The sequence below is a fragment of the Amphiura filiformis genome, chromosome 15 (genome assembly GCF_039555335.1).
Source record: "Amphiura filiformis chromosome 15, Afil_fr2py, whole genome shotgun sequence".
Lineage (NCBI taxonomy): Eukaryota > Metazoa > Echinodermata > Ophiuroidea > Amphilepidida > Amphiuridae > Amphiura > Amphiura filiformis.
The window spans coordinates 49,425,169-49,446,067 of NC_092642.1; the positions used below are offsets into that span (position 1 = coordinate 49,425,169).

A 20,899-nucleotide genomic window follows, 5' to 3' on the forward strand; every position below is an offset into this window, starting at 1 on the left:
TGAGAGCATTGGCATCTAGGCAGGGCTAGTGATCATATAGGTCACAATGGGGATACTTTATCCCCCAGCTGATTTCTAATGCTGCAGAAGAGAGGAAGAGAGAGAGAGAGAGAGGTGGGAGGGGGTGAAGGGGAAGGGGAAATTAGGGAGGTATAAGAACAAAACATGCAGCAGACAGGGAAGGGGTGTATAGTGAAAGGTAGAGTAAAATAAGGAAGAGAGAGAGAGTGAGAGAGAATAGAAAAATATTTGAACATACCATATGTACTAAGATGCAGCATTAAGAAGTAGTAAATATATCAATGCAGCAAAATGCTTATGCTGAAACTCAAACCTACTAGAAATAATCTACAAATAATGCATGAGCTTTCCACCAAGGTTGTTGTAATCCTTGCATATATGAATCATTTCATTTTATATGACTGTATAATATGTATCATTGCTACAACAATTCTAGATGACTATCTATATAGTATCTATGCTACAATACAGATGGATAAGCTAAAATTAGCAGGCTCTCTGGCATTTAATGCTCTGTGTGCTAGCTATAAGCTTTAAGTTTAACATAAAAAGTCCAAGTTTTGAGAAATTTTTTCAGAATATCAAGATCTATCTTATAGGAACCACTGAACCCATGCTAGGCTTGTTTGTACTCATTTTAATGCATTTTTCATGCCGATTCCAAATATGGTTATGGACATTTACAAATCTGAAATTTTTGAATTTTGTAAAAAAAAATTGAAACTTGTCGTCTGCAGTCGACACCCACGTTGAGAGAGTTCAGGGATAGTCGGTACAGTGCATGGTGGAATCAGGAATTGCTTTGGGGAGTGGGAAAGAATACTTTGGGGGTCCAAACAATTACCTAAATAAAATGTGGTATTTTGGACCTAAAAATTGGAAATGTTCCTGATTTTAAAAATTTTGATTGGAAAAACATAAGATGGGGGGAAAATGAGCCCATGCATGCCCACTGGCACCACCACAGTCATTGGTTTGCTAAGGCTCTAAGATTTTGGCATTCTTAGAACCTAGAATCAGTGCTACAGGGTGGGGGGGGGGAGGCCCCAAAATATTTTTCTTGCCTCCCCCCTATTTGCCCCCCACTTTTGTGGCAAAAAACCCCAAATCACACAAATTTCCACTTTTGGCAGCAAAATTTTGTGCAAAATTGGTTGATTTTGCTCCCTGGTGCCGCCACTGCTTAGAACGAGCATAAATAAGCCAGTAAACCGACCAAAAGGCATACTTATAGAGCATATCTATGAGTGACATTTAATTATTGTGAAGGTACAAAATGTAGTATTTAAGTATGTTCATTCTTTAGCAAGTGAGGTTGCACTGTTCAATCGGATAGCATGGTAAACATAAAATAGGAACACAAACAGGCTACGCTGGTGATAGCCCAAGACTGTGTTATGCTGGGGTATAGCTGGGTATTACTGGCTTGAAAATACCAGGTTAAAATGTGCTGTTTGCATCTGCATTTTGGCTTTGTTTTAGACCAAATTTGGACTATTTTACACATTAAAAGTGAAATTTTCATGTGCATTTGTTTTACTTTTTACCCCTTGAAAATATTTATGGAGCATTTAACCACGATATTTTTGTTCAGAAAATCTTGTATTGATAATATATGCTTATGTCTGACCTATCCAAATATATGATAACAAATGATTAAGGTGGTACTATACCCCTTGATAAATGTGTGACTATTTTTGCAATTTTCTCAAAAAAATGATAATACATTGGTAACAAAAGTTATGTATATTATAGGGGCAAGGAATCCAGTTACTACACTGGAATTTTAGTGACTCAAGACAAGCGGTACGTTATTTATGATATTTTTAAACATATATAATGAACCACTTGTCTTGAAGTAATTGGATTCCTTGCCCCCTATAACATACATAACTTTTGTTACCAGTGTGTAGTTATTTTTTGAGAAAAATGCAAAATTAGTCACAAAATTTATCAGGGGGTGTACTGTAGTAACACCTTAAAGCAGAAAGTTTTGCATTCCCCTGTACTGTATAAATCATTGTCAAATTTGTTTTAATTAAGGAACTAATTTGATCAGGTCTTTCTTAATGTTGTAATATAGTTTTGTAAGTACACACAAGTGTAGATTTTATATGGGTTCCGACTGTGGAGCACTTAACTTACATTTATTATGACATCATCAGTCTGCGCTCAAAATAGGCGGGGCTAAGGGCAATTTGCTCCAGAAAATGCCAAAATAGCCCTCAACAATAAAATTACTGTGGTGATTTTGATTACTATTTTCAGGCTTGTGGCTCAAAAAGTAAATGGGGATTAGGGTACGTACAATAGCCACCAAACTCCTGAAAGTAGCCCATGAAAGTTAAATTATGGGGGCTATCCTTCATCGGTCCTTTAAAGCCCAATCTCATCATAATTTGAACATAAAATCCTATGAAGAGTTCCTATGGGAAACCCCTCTCAAAAAAAAATTGAGATTTTTATACCACTGGAAACCTCTGGCTGCATAATGTTTATTTACTAAATATTTCTTGCAGATTAATTCGTTTAGCAAAAATATTATCAAATTTGAATTTCGTTCTGGTGTATCATAATGAAATTACAACAGTGGCCTTTGCCTGGAGCAGTGTTAAACACATAATCATGCATAACTCACAAACGCAAAATCAGAATCAACTGACTTTTTGGGAATAAGCTTTTTTCATGGATATCTACTGAAAATGTCATAAAGAGGATGCTAGGATCACGAAATACTCATTTAAGATATGTTGTAAATTTTCAAGAAATGCACCCCTGATTTTGTCAACATTAACAACTCAAATGGGATCCTGAAATTCACTTTCAATTACACACTGTACAGATATTTAATCATTATGAATGATTGAAAATAGTGTATGTCATGTATGTAATTATGAGCTTTGAAAGCAAGAGCTTGGAAAAATAATAAAAATTGAATGTTTATATTATTAAATGAAAAATGTGTGATTAAAGTCTTTCTCTGCTTCTCTCTGTTGTCATGGCAATAAAACTCATTCTTCTCTCTCAATGTCATTTGCAAATTGACAAATGTTGTCTAAATATCTTGTGGAAAAGTTATTGTTGTTTTTTTCGTTTGTTTGCATCAGGGACCTTGGTTTGAATTGGAAAAAAAACATTCAAATTATTTTTTTATGTATTGCATTTTTATTTATATAATTATTATTGATTGATGAATTTGTTTCTTTATTCATGTATACATTCATTCATTTGTGTATTCATTCGTACATTTATTTGAAAATAATACAAACAGGGGCGTAGCTAGTATTTATTTCGGGTGTTGATTTTGAAAAAATGGACCTTTTTTGGACTTTTCCGCCCCAAACAGGAAAAACCCACCCTGGTTGGGTCCAAGTAGCCTGGTTTGTCAGTCAGGCAGTTTTTTGTTTTGTTTAGGCGTAGATCCCGGGGGGATGGGGATAAATCCCCCCAATATTTTGCCAGGGGGATGGTCCATATAATCATCCCCCCAATGTTGACGCCTGTATGTGGGTTTTCGAACAAATTAGCCTCATATTTGGCCATTTTAGCCCCCAAAGCCCAAATTTTTCACGCTATGTGCGAATTTATTCCACTTTTGCACAATATTTCACCAGTTTAGCTTCAAAATGGCAAAAAATTTGCGCGCATTTGTACCATAAACTTATTCTGTCACCAAAATGTGCCGGATGCACTATATTTCAAGAAATTTCCCCCCATGTCAAAAAAAAAAAAACACACTGGCAAATAACCCTAAAACCTGTTATTAAAAAATGGGATTATTTGGGCCTGTTTCTCCTATCACCAAACAGATGAAAAATATAACTGTTGGTGGTGTGGGGTATTCTCAAAGTTTTCTTTATAAACACCTACCAAAAAGTAATTACCCCCCCCCCCTTTATTATGAGACAAACCCAAAATAGCAAAAAGAAACCCATGTTAAAGTCATAATAACATTTCTTTAAAAATAGATTAGTATTAATTTTCAATAAAATGTTAGCATTTACTGTCAGATATGTCCCCTTTTAATTTTGAGCCGAACAAGTGAGGTAAAGCAAAGAAAATCGAACTTACAACTAGCGCCAATACATGTCACGCCGGCGGTTGTAATATGGTACGACCCTCTGGCGTGTGTGTGTCCCGCACGCCGTGTACGTAGTACTGTGTTGACATCGCATACGCGTTCGACTAATATTTCAATTGTAATAATAAAACGCTGATTCAGGCGGTTTATTCAAAAGCTCGGATTTTGACAAAACTACAGCACCTAAAGTCTTGATTTTTGCAGAGAATCTTTGTTTACTATAGTACATTACAATCGTGTAAAAACCTGAATTTAAATTTTTTTTGAGGGCGTTCTCCTCAGCAAATGTTATAATATGGCTTTAATTCTACGATGCCGATATATCAATTAATTTTGCCGCAACTCAACGCAACTTGTCGCATTTCCAAGTTAAAATGTATTTAACTTTAATGCGATATCGCAATGCAGTATTTTGCAGTGCGACAACGCACCGCATCGCAAATGCGGTAGTAGTATGAACGGACCTTCATCTCAAATTTCCCCAGATCAAGTTCTAACCTTCACATATAGTTTGACTCCTGCAAATACTTTACAGAAAACCAACCGTTACCATGGTAACATAACACAAGCTTCTTGTTCACCTTGACAGAAGTTAGTTGAAAATGTGACCATTTCACTGCATTTTATTGTGCAATCGATTTGCACTAATGCACCCATTCAACTCTCAATCACTATGGACCACAATGGCCTCATCCCAATGGCATAGTTCAGTAACAGCAATTAAACAATCACAATGCAAAATTTGACCTCAAGTTTCAGAGTATGAGTTTCTGTACCCAAATTTTCAAAGGTCATTCAATGAATGTGCAAATGTATTGGGGTTAAGAACTGTGCCTTGATAGATGAGCATGTTGTGGATCCTAGTGAATGTCTATTGGAATTGAAAGCATTCTCTATTGTTTCCAGAAGTGCATGACATTTTGCTATTAAACGAATGTACTTCTGTCTAACAATGTAAAGATGTGATTTCAATGATTGTGCTTAACATTGGTAACATTATTAGTACTTGAAATACATTTGACATTTCAATTCAATATTGATAGCAACTTCATATCTTGAAATTTCAAGTAGGAGTGAAATGCATAGGGAAAATCCCTACTTCAGAATTTTTAAGTGCAAGTTAAAGCCGTATTGTTACATAATGTATTGTATTTCTTTTCCATAAAATGTTAGCTTTACTGTCAAATGTCCCTGACATTTTCATGAAAAGGAATTTTTTTGAACTTAACTGGTAGTTTTTCAAAGTGTTTTGTCAATACAGCTTAGCTGACAACAGATTTTCTGTAAAATTTTCTTGTTAGGGGTTATTCTTACTGGAAGGGTAAACTCATTTTGAGTAGGTTAAAAAAATTATTGGTCATGCGTACTCTTTCCTACTTGAGTGACCCCGGTTGTATTGTGCATAACAATCTCTACCATAGAATGTTGCTTTCGACAGCTGTATATTGTAACATTTGCAGAAAAGGATGCCCTCAATATTTCTCCAAATTCTGGTTTTTACACGATTGTAATGTACTTTATTAAACTAACATACCCTGCAAAAATCAAGACTTTAGGTTCTGTTAATTTTGAGCTGATCAACTGATTTAAAGTAAAGAAAATAGGAATTTACTATCAGCGATTATGACACCAATGTGTGTCACTCCGCCGGTCATGCTACATCAATTTTTGAGCTAGCACTGTCCCTGACAACAATACAGTATTCGAAATCAACAAATCAAGTGTTATTTCTATTGTTTGATCAATTGATTTATTGTAAATCTCCATTTATATACAAATTGCAACATAATACTTACATAATTACAATCAATTAATTTATTTCTCATATATTTAACGAATAAGGCTATTAATATTTTGCATAATAAATCATAAGTATTAACCATTTTTGTCCAACTTTTGCCTTGCACGTAATCTTGTTATTTTGACATTTTAAAGCTAAAACATAGCTCTGCCATGTTTGTCATGAATAAAGTTATATTTGAGATGAACCCCATGTAACTAATATATTATTTTCATTGGCAACATGATTAATCAATAATTTAAGGACTTACCGAAATGTCAGAATCAAAAGGATTGTTTTACATTAATGTATCCTAAAGAATGTATGCTAATTTGCAAGATATCGCTCAAACACGCAAAACAAATTTTCAGTACAATGCAATACTCTTTCACTGAGTCTCCTGCTCTAAAAACAAAAGAAAGAATTGGTCTTTTCTAGAATCTGTCTGTTCTGATTTACTAATGAATTCTGTTTCTGATTCTTTGGTGAAACAACTGCGCATCGATTTAACACAGCATATTTTGGAGATCTTGCACAGGTCTGTCTATAATACATGTTACAGTTTAATACTGGTTCACAAATTGACAAAATATCACTGTCATTATACAAACTGTTTCAATCAAGTTTAAAATATCATTAATCAATGTGTCCATAGTTACTATAGTAACCACATAATTGCTCATCTGGCGCCACATCCTTAACAAAAAACAAATGAAATGGTTGGCAATTTATTTCATGCAACAGATGGCCGGATGTAATGATGATACGCATCATTCAAAAGCTGTGATTAACCAAAATATGAACTTGAGCTTGCATGTTAGCCTATTAACCAAAGCCATGTTATTGCCAATTGACTCTGTTGTCCTCTAACTCTGACATGGGGCATCAGAATTTTAATTCTCACATCACTCAAGAAATTGTATGTGCTTTTGTCCAAATGCCTTTGACTGGCTGCCTTCTAATGGTTTTGTCTCAAGGGCTGAGTGGCAGCACTTCCAGAGGGCAGTATAACATGAATTCTTTGGTGTACCAGACAGGGACAAACACATACATCTATGTGATAAATTATATGTGATGTGATCATGCAAAATCAGTCAGAAGCCGGAAATATTGATTTTGAGATATATAGCCAAATAAAAAACCAGTTAAAGAGTTTCCAACACATTTCCTGTTGTTTCCTTATGTTTTGGAAACTCTTTAACTGCTCATATCTTTTGAACTGGTTGTCCAAATTCAATGGGCTTTTCTGCAAAATTAAGCTTTGCAAAAGCTGTTTACAATACTATAAGAAATTGAATATGTCCAACTTCAGACTGATTTTGCTTGACCGCACCACACATGTCAACTCTCATTGGAAAACACATATCACTGCTACAAGAAACACACTCATGTACTCACATATATGTTGACTGGTAATGATGCTATGTTGATGGATGATAGTACAATTTGATTTTGTTGATTTGAGATATTGTTTATCATGAACAACAAAATAGTGCAATTATTTGTCATACAGACTCACATATATGTTGACTGATAATGATGCAATGTTGATGGACGATAGTACCGTTTGATGTTCTTGATTTGAGATATTGTTTACATTATTCTTACGAGGTAGCTGGTAATAAAATGTGCAGTTTAGATGATAAAAATTCAAGCTATGTAAGAGATATGAACAAGATGAAATATCACTTTTGTATTTGTCTTTCACTTTGTGCAGGATTAAAATCTCAATTAAAAGTAAACTTGCAGTTTCCTGGGCAGATCGACTGACTGCCCAGTGCCAGATGTGGGTAAGCGCAATAGCTGCCCTGTGATCATTTGGCAATTTACACACAGTATATTGTACTCATCTACACATGGCAGCTATTGCACTTACCCACTTCTGGCACTGAGCAGTCGAGATATGACCACTTGGAGACATGTGCTGAATTTCACCAGTCAGAGTGGCAAAGGTCTCAAGCCCTCTCTGATGCCAAACTAGATAAAATTACAGGAAACTGTGCAATTCCTCAAACTGAATGTGATTCTAATATAAGCCAAAAATGACTCATTCTGCTTGTTCATTCTCATATTTAGACAGATGCACACCAGCTGTTTACATGTGACACATAATATATTTGTATGAAATTGAAATTGCCAACATTGACTGGCCATTGTGTTTTGAGGTTTTTACAACTAAATTAAAGTAAAGTTGAAATTGTCGACTTTCATTGATCTACAAAGGAGACCGATTTCCTCATAATGAAAAAAAAAAGTTAATTTTCTTTTCTTTGAAGTTTATTTCTTGCCCCTGAAAAGAAGAGCCATACCCAGGTCCAGATCATAAATGACAACAAGGTATCTCCTAAACAGTTACACAAACTTGACCATCCCTCCTCCGAGTAATGAGCAGAATTCAACAACTATGTCAGTGTGTTAAACAGACTCACTAACCATGTATAACAACCTCAACATCAGTCAGAGATGCCAGTCAGTGTTGTGAAAAATTCTGAAATGGCAAAAAATTTCCTGAAAAATGTACTTTGCCTACACATTTGTACAGATCCATCCGAGTAAAATTTCCTGAAGACTGGCATCACTGATTCAGTCCTGATCTGATATGGTTGTGGCCACACTCAACCTGCGAGCTGTGACCAATATCTGCAGCAAGCTCTATAAAAACAGAGCTGAGGACGGTACATGGTTTTACTCAAAACCATAATAAAACTTACACTTGCACCATCAAAGGTGACCGGTCCCTTTTAGAGTTACATTTCATCTCCAACATGCTTTAGCTTCCTCGTATTTGGTTTAACGTCCACTGTCTCAATGTTACTTGTTTCGACTTTGTCTTTTTCCACATTGTTTGTTTTCACAACATTTTGTGAATCTGAATTGTTCCTTTGACCATTGTTAGGTTCATTCACAACAGTTTTAATATCACTCTCACTAGATGGCACAACTACATTATTATGGGTTTCTTCTTCTGTCGTCTGCTTCTCAACTTTGTTGTCTTCCTCATGAGAAGAAAACATCTCTTCTTGTGTTTGAGTCATAATGCTTCTTCCTAACATTTTCGGGTTCTCGTCAGCATACGACTGAGGTGGAACACCCAAATTAACCTCTTCATCATGTGCAATTCCTCCTTCGCCCATGTCCACATGTTTAAGTGTACGAGACACAACTGCAAGTAAAAAATAATATGATATTAAGCTTAGTGAAAAGTCAACAATAAAGTGGATGGCGACATTGTGTTCATATCATACATGGAAGTATAATGCACATCACTAATTTGTTTGTAACTGCAAACAATATATTTACTCTAAACTAATACTGCCATGTTTGACATATTTTAAGTGATATCATGTTTGACATAGTTTAAGTGTTTTAAAAATGTCTTGAATTGATTGCTGTGGTTTATCCAGGGGTCGATTTTGCAAATTAAAGCTACATGCACCATTGCAGTTTTTCCTTGAATATGGTCTGAATATCACAAAATTGTGCATGTACAGGTAAAATTTTACATGCACAGAACCAATGTTTTAAATGTGCATCTGCACCCCTCTATATCGAGCCATGTTGTTGTGATTTATGAACTCAAAATGTGGGGTGACTGCCAGGACAAAAGCAGGAAATGTGACGCAATTCTGAGATGGGTCATGAGTGATTTGTCTTACAAGAACTGCAAGAAGTAATGTTGCCTTGCACAATGGTTAGATATCTGGATTAAAACTTCTTATCATATATACAAATAATTGTGTTCCTTCTTACATTGACCTGTACACAAAAGGAATATATTTGCGCCTTTTTATTTTCGCCCGTAGTTGCTTAAAACATGAAAAGCGCAAAACAGTTACAGTAATGCTCGAGGCATGTGATCATATTCTTACCTCCATTTGGTTGATAGGACTCTGGTGCGGTTCCTGAGAATGGATTGAAACTTGGAGCTACCAGGAGAGCAAAGGAAAATAAGAGAACCTGAAAAGGAAAACACATACCACAGAAAATTACAATTATGAACTTTAATCAGCGTCATACTCGGTACTGCCTTCGGGTTCACCCAGTATGACACTTTGTGCATGATCATTTCCCGTACCATACCTCCGCTTCACTTAATAACTGATATTTTGCTATTTTATCAAATTGTGTACAAAAACCTAATCCAGTATAGTGTATACACATATGTATACTGCGCCAATCAAGTATCCTTACACTTGGAAAAATAATCACAATTTCAAAACCGAACAATATTGGGTTAAATTTGTTTTTTTAATAGATGCACTATATAATCCTGCACATTATGACACCACATTGAATCCAATGTGACCTCAGGAAGTAAAGTTACAAGCACTTGAATAGACGAGGGTTCAGTTTTAAAAGTGACAAACTGGCCTATACAAGGCGCAAAAACATTCCAACAAGCAAAATAAAGAGACAACACACTTTCTTCAATGAAGCGTTATTTAAAGCAGTTTTTATTTCAGTTTTTACTTCTCTGTACTTTTCATAACTTTCATGCTATTTGTCAATTCTTTTGTTTCAGTTTTCTTTTGTTCCTTTTGTTTTAAATTAAAGCCAAACGCATAAATTAGCCATTCACCACTCTCAAACCACATGTCTAGTCTGTGGAGTTTTGAATAGGCCAGTTTGTCACTTTCAAAACTGGACCTTCGTCTAATCAAATGCTTGTAACTTTGCTTCTTGAAGTCACATTGGATTCAATGTGGTGTCATAATGTGCAGGATTAGCTAGTGCATCTATTAAAAAAACAAATTGACCCCAATATTGTTCAGTTTGGGAATTGTGATTATTTTTCCAACTGTAAGGATTGGCGCAGTATACATGGGTGGCATGCTTGCAGCACAGACCTTAAAGACACTGACGTCACTACCAATCTTGATGTGAAACAAAGCGTAGGTATGGTGCCATTTGTGTATTATAAGTTTCAAATGATGTGTTGTACTGAGTATTGAACTACAATTCATATGATGTGCTGGGGCATATTCAGGGTGCACATAGCCCCAGGTTTTCTGACAAAAAATCATCCAAAATGAACCTGATTTATTTTTGGATACACCCCTGATAAGATTTAGAATACACAGAATCAAGTGATCTTCCCTTCAATTTTGTGTGCCTACACTAGGATCCACAACATGCTCATCTATCAGTGCAGTTTTTTAACCCCAATACATTTGTACATTTATTGAATGGCCTTAAAAAATTTAGGTACAAAAGCTCATACTCTGCAACTTGAGTTCAAATTTTGCACTATGAGTGTCTAATTGAGGTTATTGAACTATGCCATTGGTATGAGGCCATTGTGCTACTTACCATAACACATGTACTAGCTTGTGCTGCCTTAGTGGTACTCTTGGATACTAGGCCTTGTAAACTCTTCAACTGGTCCAACAGGGTTCTATAATAATGAAAAACAGACGACATATTAATAAATTTGATTACAGGATAGTGCAATCTTCATATCAATTTAATCTCTTCCAAGTTTTTCAGACATCATTTCAAATTATGAACCATTTATAAAGTCAACTGAGATATCATCATTTTTATCAGGTTTTTGTACTTTTTTCACAAATGTTTTGAATTTTTTGTCTGTTTTTCATTGGAAAAAATAGCTGATGAGAGAACTATACTACTATATACTACTTTTAAACCACTGCTACAATTACAAATTTCATTTCAAATATTTTATGCCTTAGAGACGACCACTGACAGTGCTTTTACTACCCCTTGAAAAGCACATATTCTTTAAGATAAATTTTTTTTTTATAAATGTAAGCAGTTATATAGCATCTTTTACAATTAGAGCCGTCAGCCCGTCACTTCAAAACAAATGCGGAAATGAGGGTCAAACCGACCAGTTTTAGTCCTACCATACTATGTAGGGCATATTGGGTGGCCTAAGGGAAAATCAGACCCTAATTGTAAGACTATCCATGTGCTCACTGTGAAATTCACACCTACTCATATTACTCTCTGACCATTTTCTTAGAAAACAATGATTCTCATGTGTGGCTTTAAACTGTCATCAAAGCACTTTACATTGATCAGCTGTCACATGCATATATCATACTAAATGTCTATAACAGCTCCCCATTGTAAACATGGGTGGAGTGGAACAAGTGAGATATATAGTATCTTGCTCAACACATTATGATGATTCTCATGTGTGGCTTTAAATTCTTATCAAAGTGCTTTACATTGATCAGCTGCCACAAGCATATATCACACTACATGCCTACAACAGCTCCCCTTTGTTAACCTGGGTGGAGTGGAACAAGCGAGATAAAGTATCTTGCCCAACACAGGGTTAGAGATGATACTTACTTGTTTTGTTTTTCTAATTTGTCCATCTTCTTCTGTAACTCAATATTCTGTCTGGTACACATCTGAACTCTATGCTCCAGTCCATCTACATATACCTTCTTGCGTGCACGACTATTCTGAGCCGATGCCTAGAAAATGAGTTGGAAAAGAAACAATGTTAACTTTGTTTAACATATATTTTAAAATTTATATGGACATTAAAGGTTTGACTAGGTTCAAGACAATATTTTGTTTCTTGTGATTCAAACTTGTATTCATGACTAGTAACTCTCATAATATAGTACATCTTTATGTAGGTCAACTTTATCCTTATTTTAAATTAATACCAGCCTTATGGTATATCAATAAGGCCCGGCAAAAAACGAGATCTCGCTTTTCACGCCGTGATTCTCGCTATTAACCAATTATCTCGCTTTTTAAGAAAGTTTCCAAGCAGTATACTTACTATAAAAATGTTGCTTTATGCCATAAAAGTTCGTTGAATTCCATGAAATGAACTTCAACATCGGAAAAGAGTGCAGAATTCAACAGCATTGCAACCACATTGCTAGGTGCAAAAGCCATTCTTTACGTAATAAAAATGACATTTCATTGCAAATGAGTTCAAGTTTAGGCCAAATATCGTTATATTTATTGAATTATTGGAATATTTTGACTATAAAACATAATTCAAGGTCAAATTTTTGTCACTTTTTTGCCGTCTGACGACAAGGTAGTAAAGGAAGCACATCCTCACTGTTGTCATTGACCGAATCTGAACAACAGAGGGCTTTTTTATGGAATTATTTTGTTAATTTTTTTTTTCGAATTTTCGTATTTTCGGGGCGTTTTAAAGCTTCTTGTGCCATTTTCCGGGGGAAATCTCAATACTTTGGATCTCGTTTTTTACTTCAAAAAATTGCGTTTTTTGCGGGGCCTATATATCAACTTATCATCTAATGTCAACTGAATGACGATGCACTGGTAGTAGTAAAACATTTTCTGGGAGGGGCTTCAGCTTTCAACTACTAGCATCAAATGGATATTATCCACTGAGATTAGTTTAAAGGTAGATTTTTTCGTATTGTGTTTTGTACCTCACATTGAGCCTGTACCAAAATAATCCAGTTCCCAAGTTTTGAGGTAAATTGCACAAGCTGTTTTGATAGAAGTAAAAATGTGTTTCGCAGCAGCCAATAGAACGGTATGGTATGTGTGGTATACCAATATGAGGCTGTCACTTTTTCATTCATAACATCTAAATGGAATATATTTTAGGCCTAAAATTTCACCTGGATTATGAGAAAAATATGAGCTTTCTTTTGATGCCAAAATCTTTATTTTGATAGGGAAAAGCAGGTGGTGTATGACGTGCAGTCCCTAAATTCAGTAAATTTTCATCGTCAACCGTGTAATTGAATGGGATTATTTTGAAATTTTAAAACGCTTGAAATATCACAAACAAATAGGCCTATGTTGATAAATAATATAAATACAAGCTAAAACCGTTGGGGTTCGATAATGAACCCCACAAAACTAACCGAGTATATGGAAAATGCCATACGGCCGGGCGGTTTCATGAGTTGCCGGCTCGATCATGTCATCCGCCGCCTGGGGAAAAGTAGGGGGATGATGCTGTGGATCAGGTCAACCATCTTTAAGATGTACAAAAATTCATACCAAAATACTCCATCTTGAAATTATTGGTAAAAACAAATTAAGAATATATGATTCTTACCTTGTTCCTAATCTTTCTTCTCACTGCCTTCAGGGCTCTTTCTTCTTCCTGTAGCAATGACAAAAACATCGATAGCTTTCTTTGAGATTATATATTAAAACAATTAACTGATGATACTGGTATTGTGCTTTTCAAGTTCCAATCGGTTATCTTTCATCTGGTACAAAAATGTAAGGTCACACAATGTTACTTTGCTTGTTCTGCCAATCAACTGCCAGTATTCCCCGACCTGATTAGCTAAACCAATCAGAATCCCACTTTCATATTTACATATTCATATGTTATGAGCAAATTATAATGTGATGTGATATAGTATTAATGTTGACAGTGCTTACCTTTGTTAGGGGCATATCTGTTGGCAATGACACGCTCATGTCTGCTAGAAGTTTCTTTTCTTCATCAGTTAAGACGAGATGGTATTTCTAAAAGATATAAAAAAAACCACAGCTTGTTATGGTATTGCTTTAAATATATATGACTAATTATTATACACAAATTGGTGTTTTTAAGATCATGACAATTCATAAATACACAATCACCATAATTGAAATTCATATTCAGATGCGACAAACACAGTCAAACTTAAAGACTGTTACAATCCAAATTAGGCTTCTGCATGTTCCAGGTACCGTTATCAACCCAAATAGCATGAGCATATTTTTCCTGACTATTTTAGCCCCAAATGAAGACGTGTTCTGCAATTTTTTGTTTTGCAATTGTACCTTATTTGGGCCAAAAACATTATCTCCATTCTGAAATAAGCACACGCTAATCTCAAGAAATGTCATAATTTAAACCTATGTACTAGATCCCATTGACTATGAATTTGATCACATTCATGTCCCAATGACTTACCGAATTAATATCCTCACATGTCTCTTCAGGTGGTGTCACAGTCTGGATATTATGTATGGTAAGAGGTAGCGTCTCCTGTTTACTCTCGCTAGCTGTGAGTTTTAAGTTACTGCTGAAACCAACTGAAACAATAACAGGTGTATTGATATTGATGAAGTTTATGACCAATTCTAACCACAAAATATTAACTTATGTGAGCTTTCAGCTTGTGGTCGCTAAGCCTTTGTCAAACTGCTATTGATCTTGATCAGTGTCACATGATGAGAATTCACATCATACACAACACAGAGACTTTGGCTGTTTAACCTCCTGGAAACTACAGGTAATCTAACAGCATTTCTGATTGGTTGATAACTAGAAATGCTCATTTCAATTGCCAATTATGACTAGGCTTTAAACTATTTATTGTCAAACTTGTATTTTCCGATGATCCTATTAACACCCTCCTTGATTGGTTCAAAATTGGACACAATATTCATTTTGGCCAATCGGCAGGTAGTTCTCATGGGGTTAATAGTCCGTTATTAGTCTTACCTGTTTCAATAACAATGCTATGAATCGAGTCATCATCTGATGCATCTTGCGTTGTCGTGGATACGGTACAATCATCCATCAACATAGCATCATTACCAGTCAACATACATGAAAAATCTGCCGACTCCAATATCACCTCCTCTAGATTACATGTACTGCCATCATCAGACCGACCAGGGCTGGGTTCTGATTGGATATCGGAGTACGGTGACCTTTGACAGCTATCGGAGATGCCACTGTCGCTATTGAGGGGAGATCGCGACAGCTGCTGGTCTTTTGAGTATGGGTGGTCATGGTTTGGTTCCACATGGGTTGTGTTGCCATCCAGGAAATGTGAGAAAAGATCATCAGCATCAAAGGCTTTATCAATCTGGATAGAGGAAGCAATTATTGCATAAAAAATTAGTTTATTTATCTAGTGTCAGTATTTCATAGTTTTGATGTAGCTCTTTCCAGCATGTACATGTACATGTAAAGTGTTAAAAGCATGGAAACACAATCCCATATTTCATTTCATTTAAGGGGGTACTACACCCCTGGCCAATTTTTTGCCTATTTTTGCATTTTTCTCAAAAATTATAGCACATTGGTGACAAGTAAGATATTGTATATTATAGGGGCAAGGACTACAAGTACTGTACTGAAAATTCTGCAACTCAAAGCAAGTAGTTATTGATTTATTGATCAAATAGTGGTTTTCCTCATTTTGACTGTAACTCCACAACTGTTGTCTGTGCTGAAATAAAATTTCCAGTGCAGTAGTTGTAGTCCTTGCCCTATAATATACATAGCTTACTTGTTCCCAATGCGCTATAATTTTTGAGAAAAATGCAAAAATCGGCACAAAATTTGCCAGGGGTGTAGTACCCCCTTAAAAGCATGGAAACACAATCCCATATTTCATTTCATTTAAATATCAATTATCATTTAAGGAAATCCTGTACAGGAAGTGGAAAGTTCAGGCAACCTCCATTTTTTTTCAATTTACAAACCTTGTTATAGGTTTTCTACACACATATATGATACACATAAAAGATTTTGCTTGCAAATATAAATTTTGCTTCAGCTCAATATGACAAGCATGAAAGTTCAGGTAACACATATACTCGTTACAATACAGAAGGAACCTTCAAATTTGACTTATCAAATTTTCTTAGTTTGCTTTGTATAATTTAGTGGTTTAACCCTTTGATCACAACACAAAAATTTGCTTTGAATTTTACATACAAGACTACAAAAAATTTTTTAAAACCTGATTTCTGGTGATTCCTGATATGCATTTTTGTATGAGCGCCTAAAATTAGAAACTTTATAAATTGCATAAACTCACCCCGAAGTCATCAGTGCCATCTTGCATCATTCCAATGAAGGTGTCATCAGCCAGGATGCCATCCTTCTCATTGAATAACAAATCTAACTCCTCCGCTGTAGAATACTCTGATAGACACAGGTTATGATCCGGTATCTCCACTGACATTTTGTCTTCTTACTTCTTTATTCACAGCTACAGAAAATAATGCTTGTATGCTACAAATCTGAAAGATATAAGTTAAAATTTTTGTTAGTATTTTATACAAAACAACAAGCAGTGTGACAATTCTTTTTAAAATATCAATTTCTGGCACAAGAAACAAGCACATTTGAGCTTTCACTATCATAAACCAGGAAACAAAAATACATACACACGGAAAAGGCAAAAATAAACATCCTTCAAAAATATTAACATGTAATTCATACGTAAATAATTCCAATTGTCGACCATTAAAGCCAATTTGGGTATGCACAGATATTTGCGTCGAGTGTACTATGCAAAGACCACACAATTATTGTTGAAGAAGAATTGAGAAATCACAATCGGTCATCACTAGGCAAGGTCAAGGTTGTCATGTAGGTCGCACGATTATGTTATTCCAAAAGTAACAAAAATAACAACTTTACAGCAACAACAAAATATGTAATCATATTCTTAGCAGACACTCAGTAGCACAATACCTTTATCTACCAAAGTTCCACATCAGCAATGACACCAAGTGCCAAATACGCCAGGAAATATACCCAGTATAGTACGCCCACACCTATTGTACCCAGTGCATACACCCCCACACTGTATACAACTGTACATGTGTATGTAGGTGTATTGATATTGAGGTGTACACCCAGTTCACCCACTACTCACACATGTGACAACTAATAATTTGACAAAAACAATGAAATATTTGAGTGGGTGGGTTGGAATGTTTAGTGATTCAGAGTGCTGCCATGCTGTACATGTATGCATAACTTTCTGTTGTAAACAATTGATGTGACAAGGCTGATGCAATCAGTTCCAAATTTCCAGGGTCCTAGTCCTGGGTGGGTGTAATTCCCCGGGGTAATTCCCAGCTCCCCAATACATATCCACATGTCCATAAAATATGATAAACAATTGTACCACTTTCCTTTAACATTTCATTCTAGTGAAAATTGTAATTTGTATAGTGCTTTTAAGGGGGTACTACACCCCTGTCCAATTTTGTGCCTATTTTTTGCATTTTTCTCAAAAATTATAGCGCATTGTTGACAAGTAAGATGTATACTATAGGGGCAAGGACTACAACTACTGCACTGGAAAATTTATTTCGGCACAGACAACAGTTGTGGGGTTACAGTCAAAAATGAGGGAAAACCAATATTTGATCAATAAATCAATAACTACTTGCCTTGAGTTGCTGAATTTTCAGAGCAATAGTTGTAGTCCTTGCCCCTACAACATGCATATCTTAATTGTCACCAATGTGCTACAATTTTTGAGAAAAATGCAAAAATAGGCACAAAATTGGCCAGGGGTTTAGTACCCCTTTAATACAATTCAGTTCAGTTGTATCAATACATGGACATACATCATCTTTCAAATTTTAAGTTATGAATAAACCATGCATAAATATATTGCAGACACAAATCTGCGGACATAACATTTTGTGACATATATTATTACAAATCAAATTTGTTTAATTAATGCAAAATATTGACACATTTTGAATAAGTTGACACTTTGATTACGGTATCTTTCTCACTGGTTAGGCCCTTCACAATTAATTCTTAGTTTCCTGTTTCATGGTTGAAAACCAGGGATGAGGCGACTTTTAATTATTAATTATCTTTTATTTTCTTTATTTTAAAATAGTGGTCGCAACCTACATCAAGCCATTTTGACAAGGAGCATGCATTTAATTATTTTACTACTATGTTTGATTTTATACATAAGTAATGGTACAATTAGGTTCTATGTTTATTCATCATTATAGATGATATGATCAAAGTTAGAAAGTAGCAAATGGTAGTCATTAAAAGTTATTTTTAAAGAGAAAATCCGAAATATAAATAAAATAATTAAATATTTTGCAATTCTCTACTTTGGACGCGGGCGGGAAACAGGAAACTAAGAATCAATTGTAATTGGCCTTACCTGTATGTATTTCACTTTAGTGATGTCCTACCACCAGTAAAAACAAACAAACAAATATCAAAAAATACCATGAGGATAACCGATAAACTATGACCCCGTTTACACAGAGAGAAGTCGACTTCAATTGCGACATCGAATTCAGATTGCAACGAAGGATTAGCATAAATTATTTCTTGACGGGTGTTTACACGGTAGTCGACTTCAAAACAAAGTGTGAATTAAAATTTTATGCCATCACTTGCTCATGTTTCAAATTACCATTATGAAGCCGACTTCTAATTACGTGTTCGTTTACACTGCAAAAGTCGACTTTGAAGTCGACTTTGAATTCGACAAATGTTGCTCCGGGTCGTCATTCGAAGTCGACTTCTGAAGTCGAGTTCAAAATGCGACGACCCTGTTTACACACAAATGAAGTCGAGTTCAAAGTCGACTAAAGTCGACTTCAGGCTCTGTGTAAACGGGGTCTATATCTGCACATGACCATGCATCCCAAGGCGTAAACTTGTCCTATATGCACGGAATTGATTTGGCCATGCAGGCTAGCGAAACCCAGTAGGTGATTGTATGCTTGGGACGCAAAGGGTCTAAGGTTCAAATCCTGCAATCCCGGTGTACCAAGTAACTTCTTCTGATAGTACAAAACCAGTTGGCAGTGCAATGTTTGAGTTAATAATATATATGTACTGATGCATATGCATATGCAGTTTGAAATTGAATTGATCATTTGTCTTGAATTTACTTCAGACATCAGACTTACCAGAAGGTATTGTGTAAATCTCCCGGTAATTCTGTATTAATGTTCATTGTTACACTAGAAAGTAAGTTACAGTAATCTACAATCTGACATGCAATGCAGAGCCTACAAGCCCTACATCATTATGATAGTAAGCTTGCATACTTCTTGCATGACATGAATGGTGTACCATCATGACAGTGGTATGCATGCAGTGACCAGTACATAAAAAAAAATGTCTGGATTGATTTCGCATGTTCATGTGTTATTCATCATGTATTACACAGAAAACAACAACCAATGACCCCTCACCTTTTTCAGTAGTAGTCAATCAGTAGTTGGTCAAAATGTTTCTGTCAATCACAAGCTTCGTCCGCCACAAAACAACATTTGAAAATGATCCTCGATCAGATTTTCCCAACTGCTCACTCCTTGTTTCCAAAACAGTGGCACGTTATGTTACTAAAAATAGCAAATGACTTCATCCGGTTCCAACACAGCACCGATGACGTGGCTGAGGAATATTTGCACTAACCTCCACATATTGCTGGTGCAAGTGTGTACTTCCAATGCGTATTACTATGTATCAACAATTGTTATTAGCGTGTGTCTGACTGCGTCAATCAATTAGCGCCCCCAGACGAAACCCGGAAGTATTAGTTTGGTCAAAGGTTTATACTCGTAACAAATGTCAACAAAAAAGTCATGTGAGTCGAAAGTTCATGTTTGTTCAGTGTTTCAGAGAAGCACTTTGTTTGTGTGAGAATTATGCAGTGATAGAGATATCATCGGTTTCCATATTGCTAGGTTTTCTAAACCTGGCCCGTGTGTTGTAATGGCAATGGATTTCCTGAGCAGTTTGGCAGATGCTGTGGAAGTGGAACTGGAAGAATCGAGGTAAGCTTACAGTTACAGTTACAGTATTACAGTTTTCATGTTTTATAGAGGGCGAGATGGCCGAGTGGTTAAGGCGTTGCGCTGCCGGCCGGGAGATACGATTGACGAGGGTTCGAGCCTTGGGCTTGCCTTAGGTGAAAATTCTCTTCCCTCCCAAAAAAGTTCCTATATGGTCAGGAATCCTTCAATTCAGTAATTCAGTTCAGAAATTTAATCTCAGAATTTAATTGAAGAATTTCTTCTCGCCCCCCATACACTGCTTATCACGTGCAGATATAGGTAGTGTATGTGCTTCGTCCGTGGTTCGGAAGTCACATAAAGCCGTTGGTCCCGTGTACAGGAGGGCTCTCGATCATCCCTGTGCAAAAAAAGTGAGAGCTATTCGGAAAGAGTAGGGATCACCCCGGTTCTGGTATCTGTACCCCCTTCCCCTAGGTTCCAGGGCAGTAGTAGTTGCAGTAGTAGTTGTCTGTACAGTGATACTAATAGATTTGTTGTGTTTGTGAAATGGT

General features: G+C 35.9%; 2 protein-coding genes across 4 annotated transcripts in view; one reads left to right on the forward strand and one right to left on the reverse strand.

Moving 5' to 3' along the window:
• Positions 1 to 6,312: 6,312 nt before the first annotated feature.
• LOC140171773 (uncharacterized) lies at positions 6,313 to 19,954 on the reverse strand. Its single transcript, XM_072195099.1, has 10 exons — positions 19,803 to 19,954; positions 16,640 to 16,844; positions 15,310 to 15,679; positions 14,776 to 14,897; positions 14,256 to 14,342; positions 13,921 to 13,968; positions 12,204 to 12,331; positions 11,193 to 11,277; positions 9,752 to 9,839; positions 6,313 to 9,045 (listed from the first exon to the last, which is right to left on the reverse strand). The coding sequence occupies exons 2-10, from the start codon at positions 16,784 to 16,786 to the stop codon at positions 8,630 to 8,632; spliced, it is 1,491 nt and encodes a 496-aa protein (XP_072051200.1). The 5' UTR covers positions 16,787 to 16,844; positions 19,803 to 19,954; the 3' UTR covers positions 6,313 to 8,629.
• A 218-nt stretch (positions 19,955 to 20,172) lies between these two features.
• The window catches only part of LOC140171775 (stimulated by retinoic acid gene 6 protein-like), a 33,813-nt gene continuing 33,086 nt past the window's right edge, over positions 20,173 to 20,899 (forward strand). For all 3 annotated transcript variants that reach the window (XM_072195103.1, XM_072195105.1, XM_072195104.1), the window contains exon 1: positions 20,173 to 20,387. In XM_072195103.1, the coding sequence (XP_072051204.1) occupies positions 20,326 to 20,387 (62 nt within the window). In that variant the 5' untranslated portion in view covers positions 20,173 to 20,325. The remainder of the gene's footprint in view (positions 20,388 to 20,899) is intronic.

Bases quoted from the DNA above. Each gene is read 5' to 3' on its own strand.
- LOC140171773 (XM_072195099.1), bottom strand. From the start codon at position 16,786: ATGTCAGTGGAGATACCGGATCATAACCTGTGTCTATCAGAGTATTCT. The intron at 14,898-15,309 runs GTAAGACTAATA...TTATTGTTTCAG, and splicing joins TAGCATTGTTATTGAAACAG to TTGGTTTCAGCAGTAACTTA. The intron at 9,046-9,751 runs GTAAGAATATGA...TTTTACTTGCAG, and splicing joins GTCCTATCAACCAAATGGAG to TTGTGTCTCGTACACTTAAA.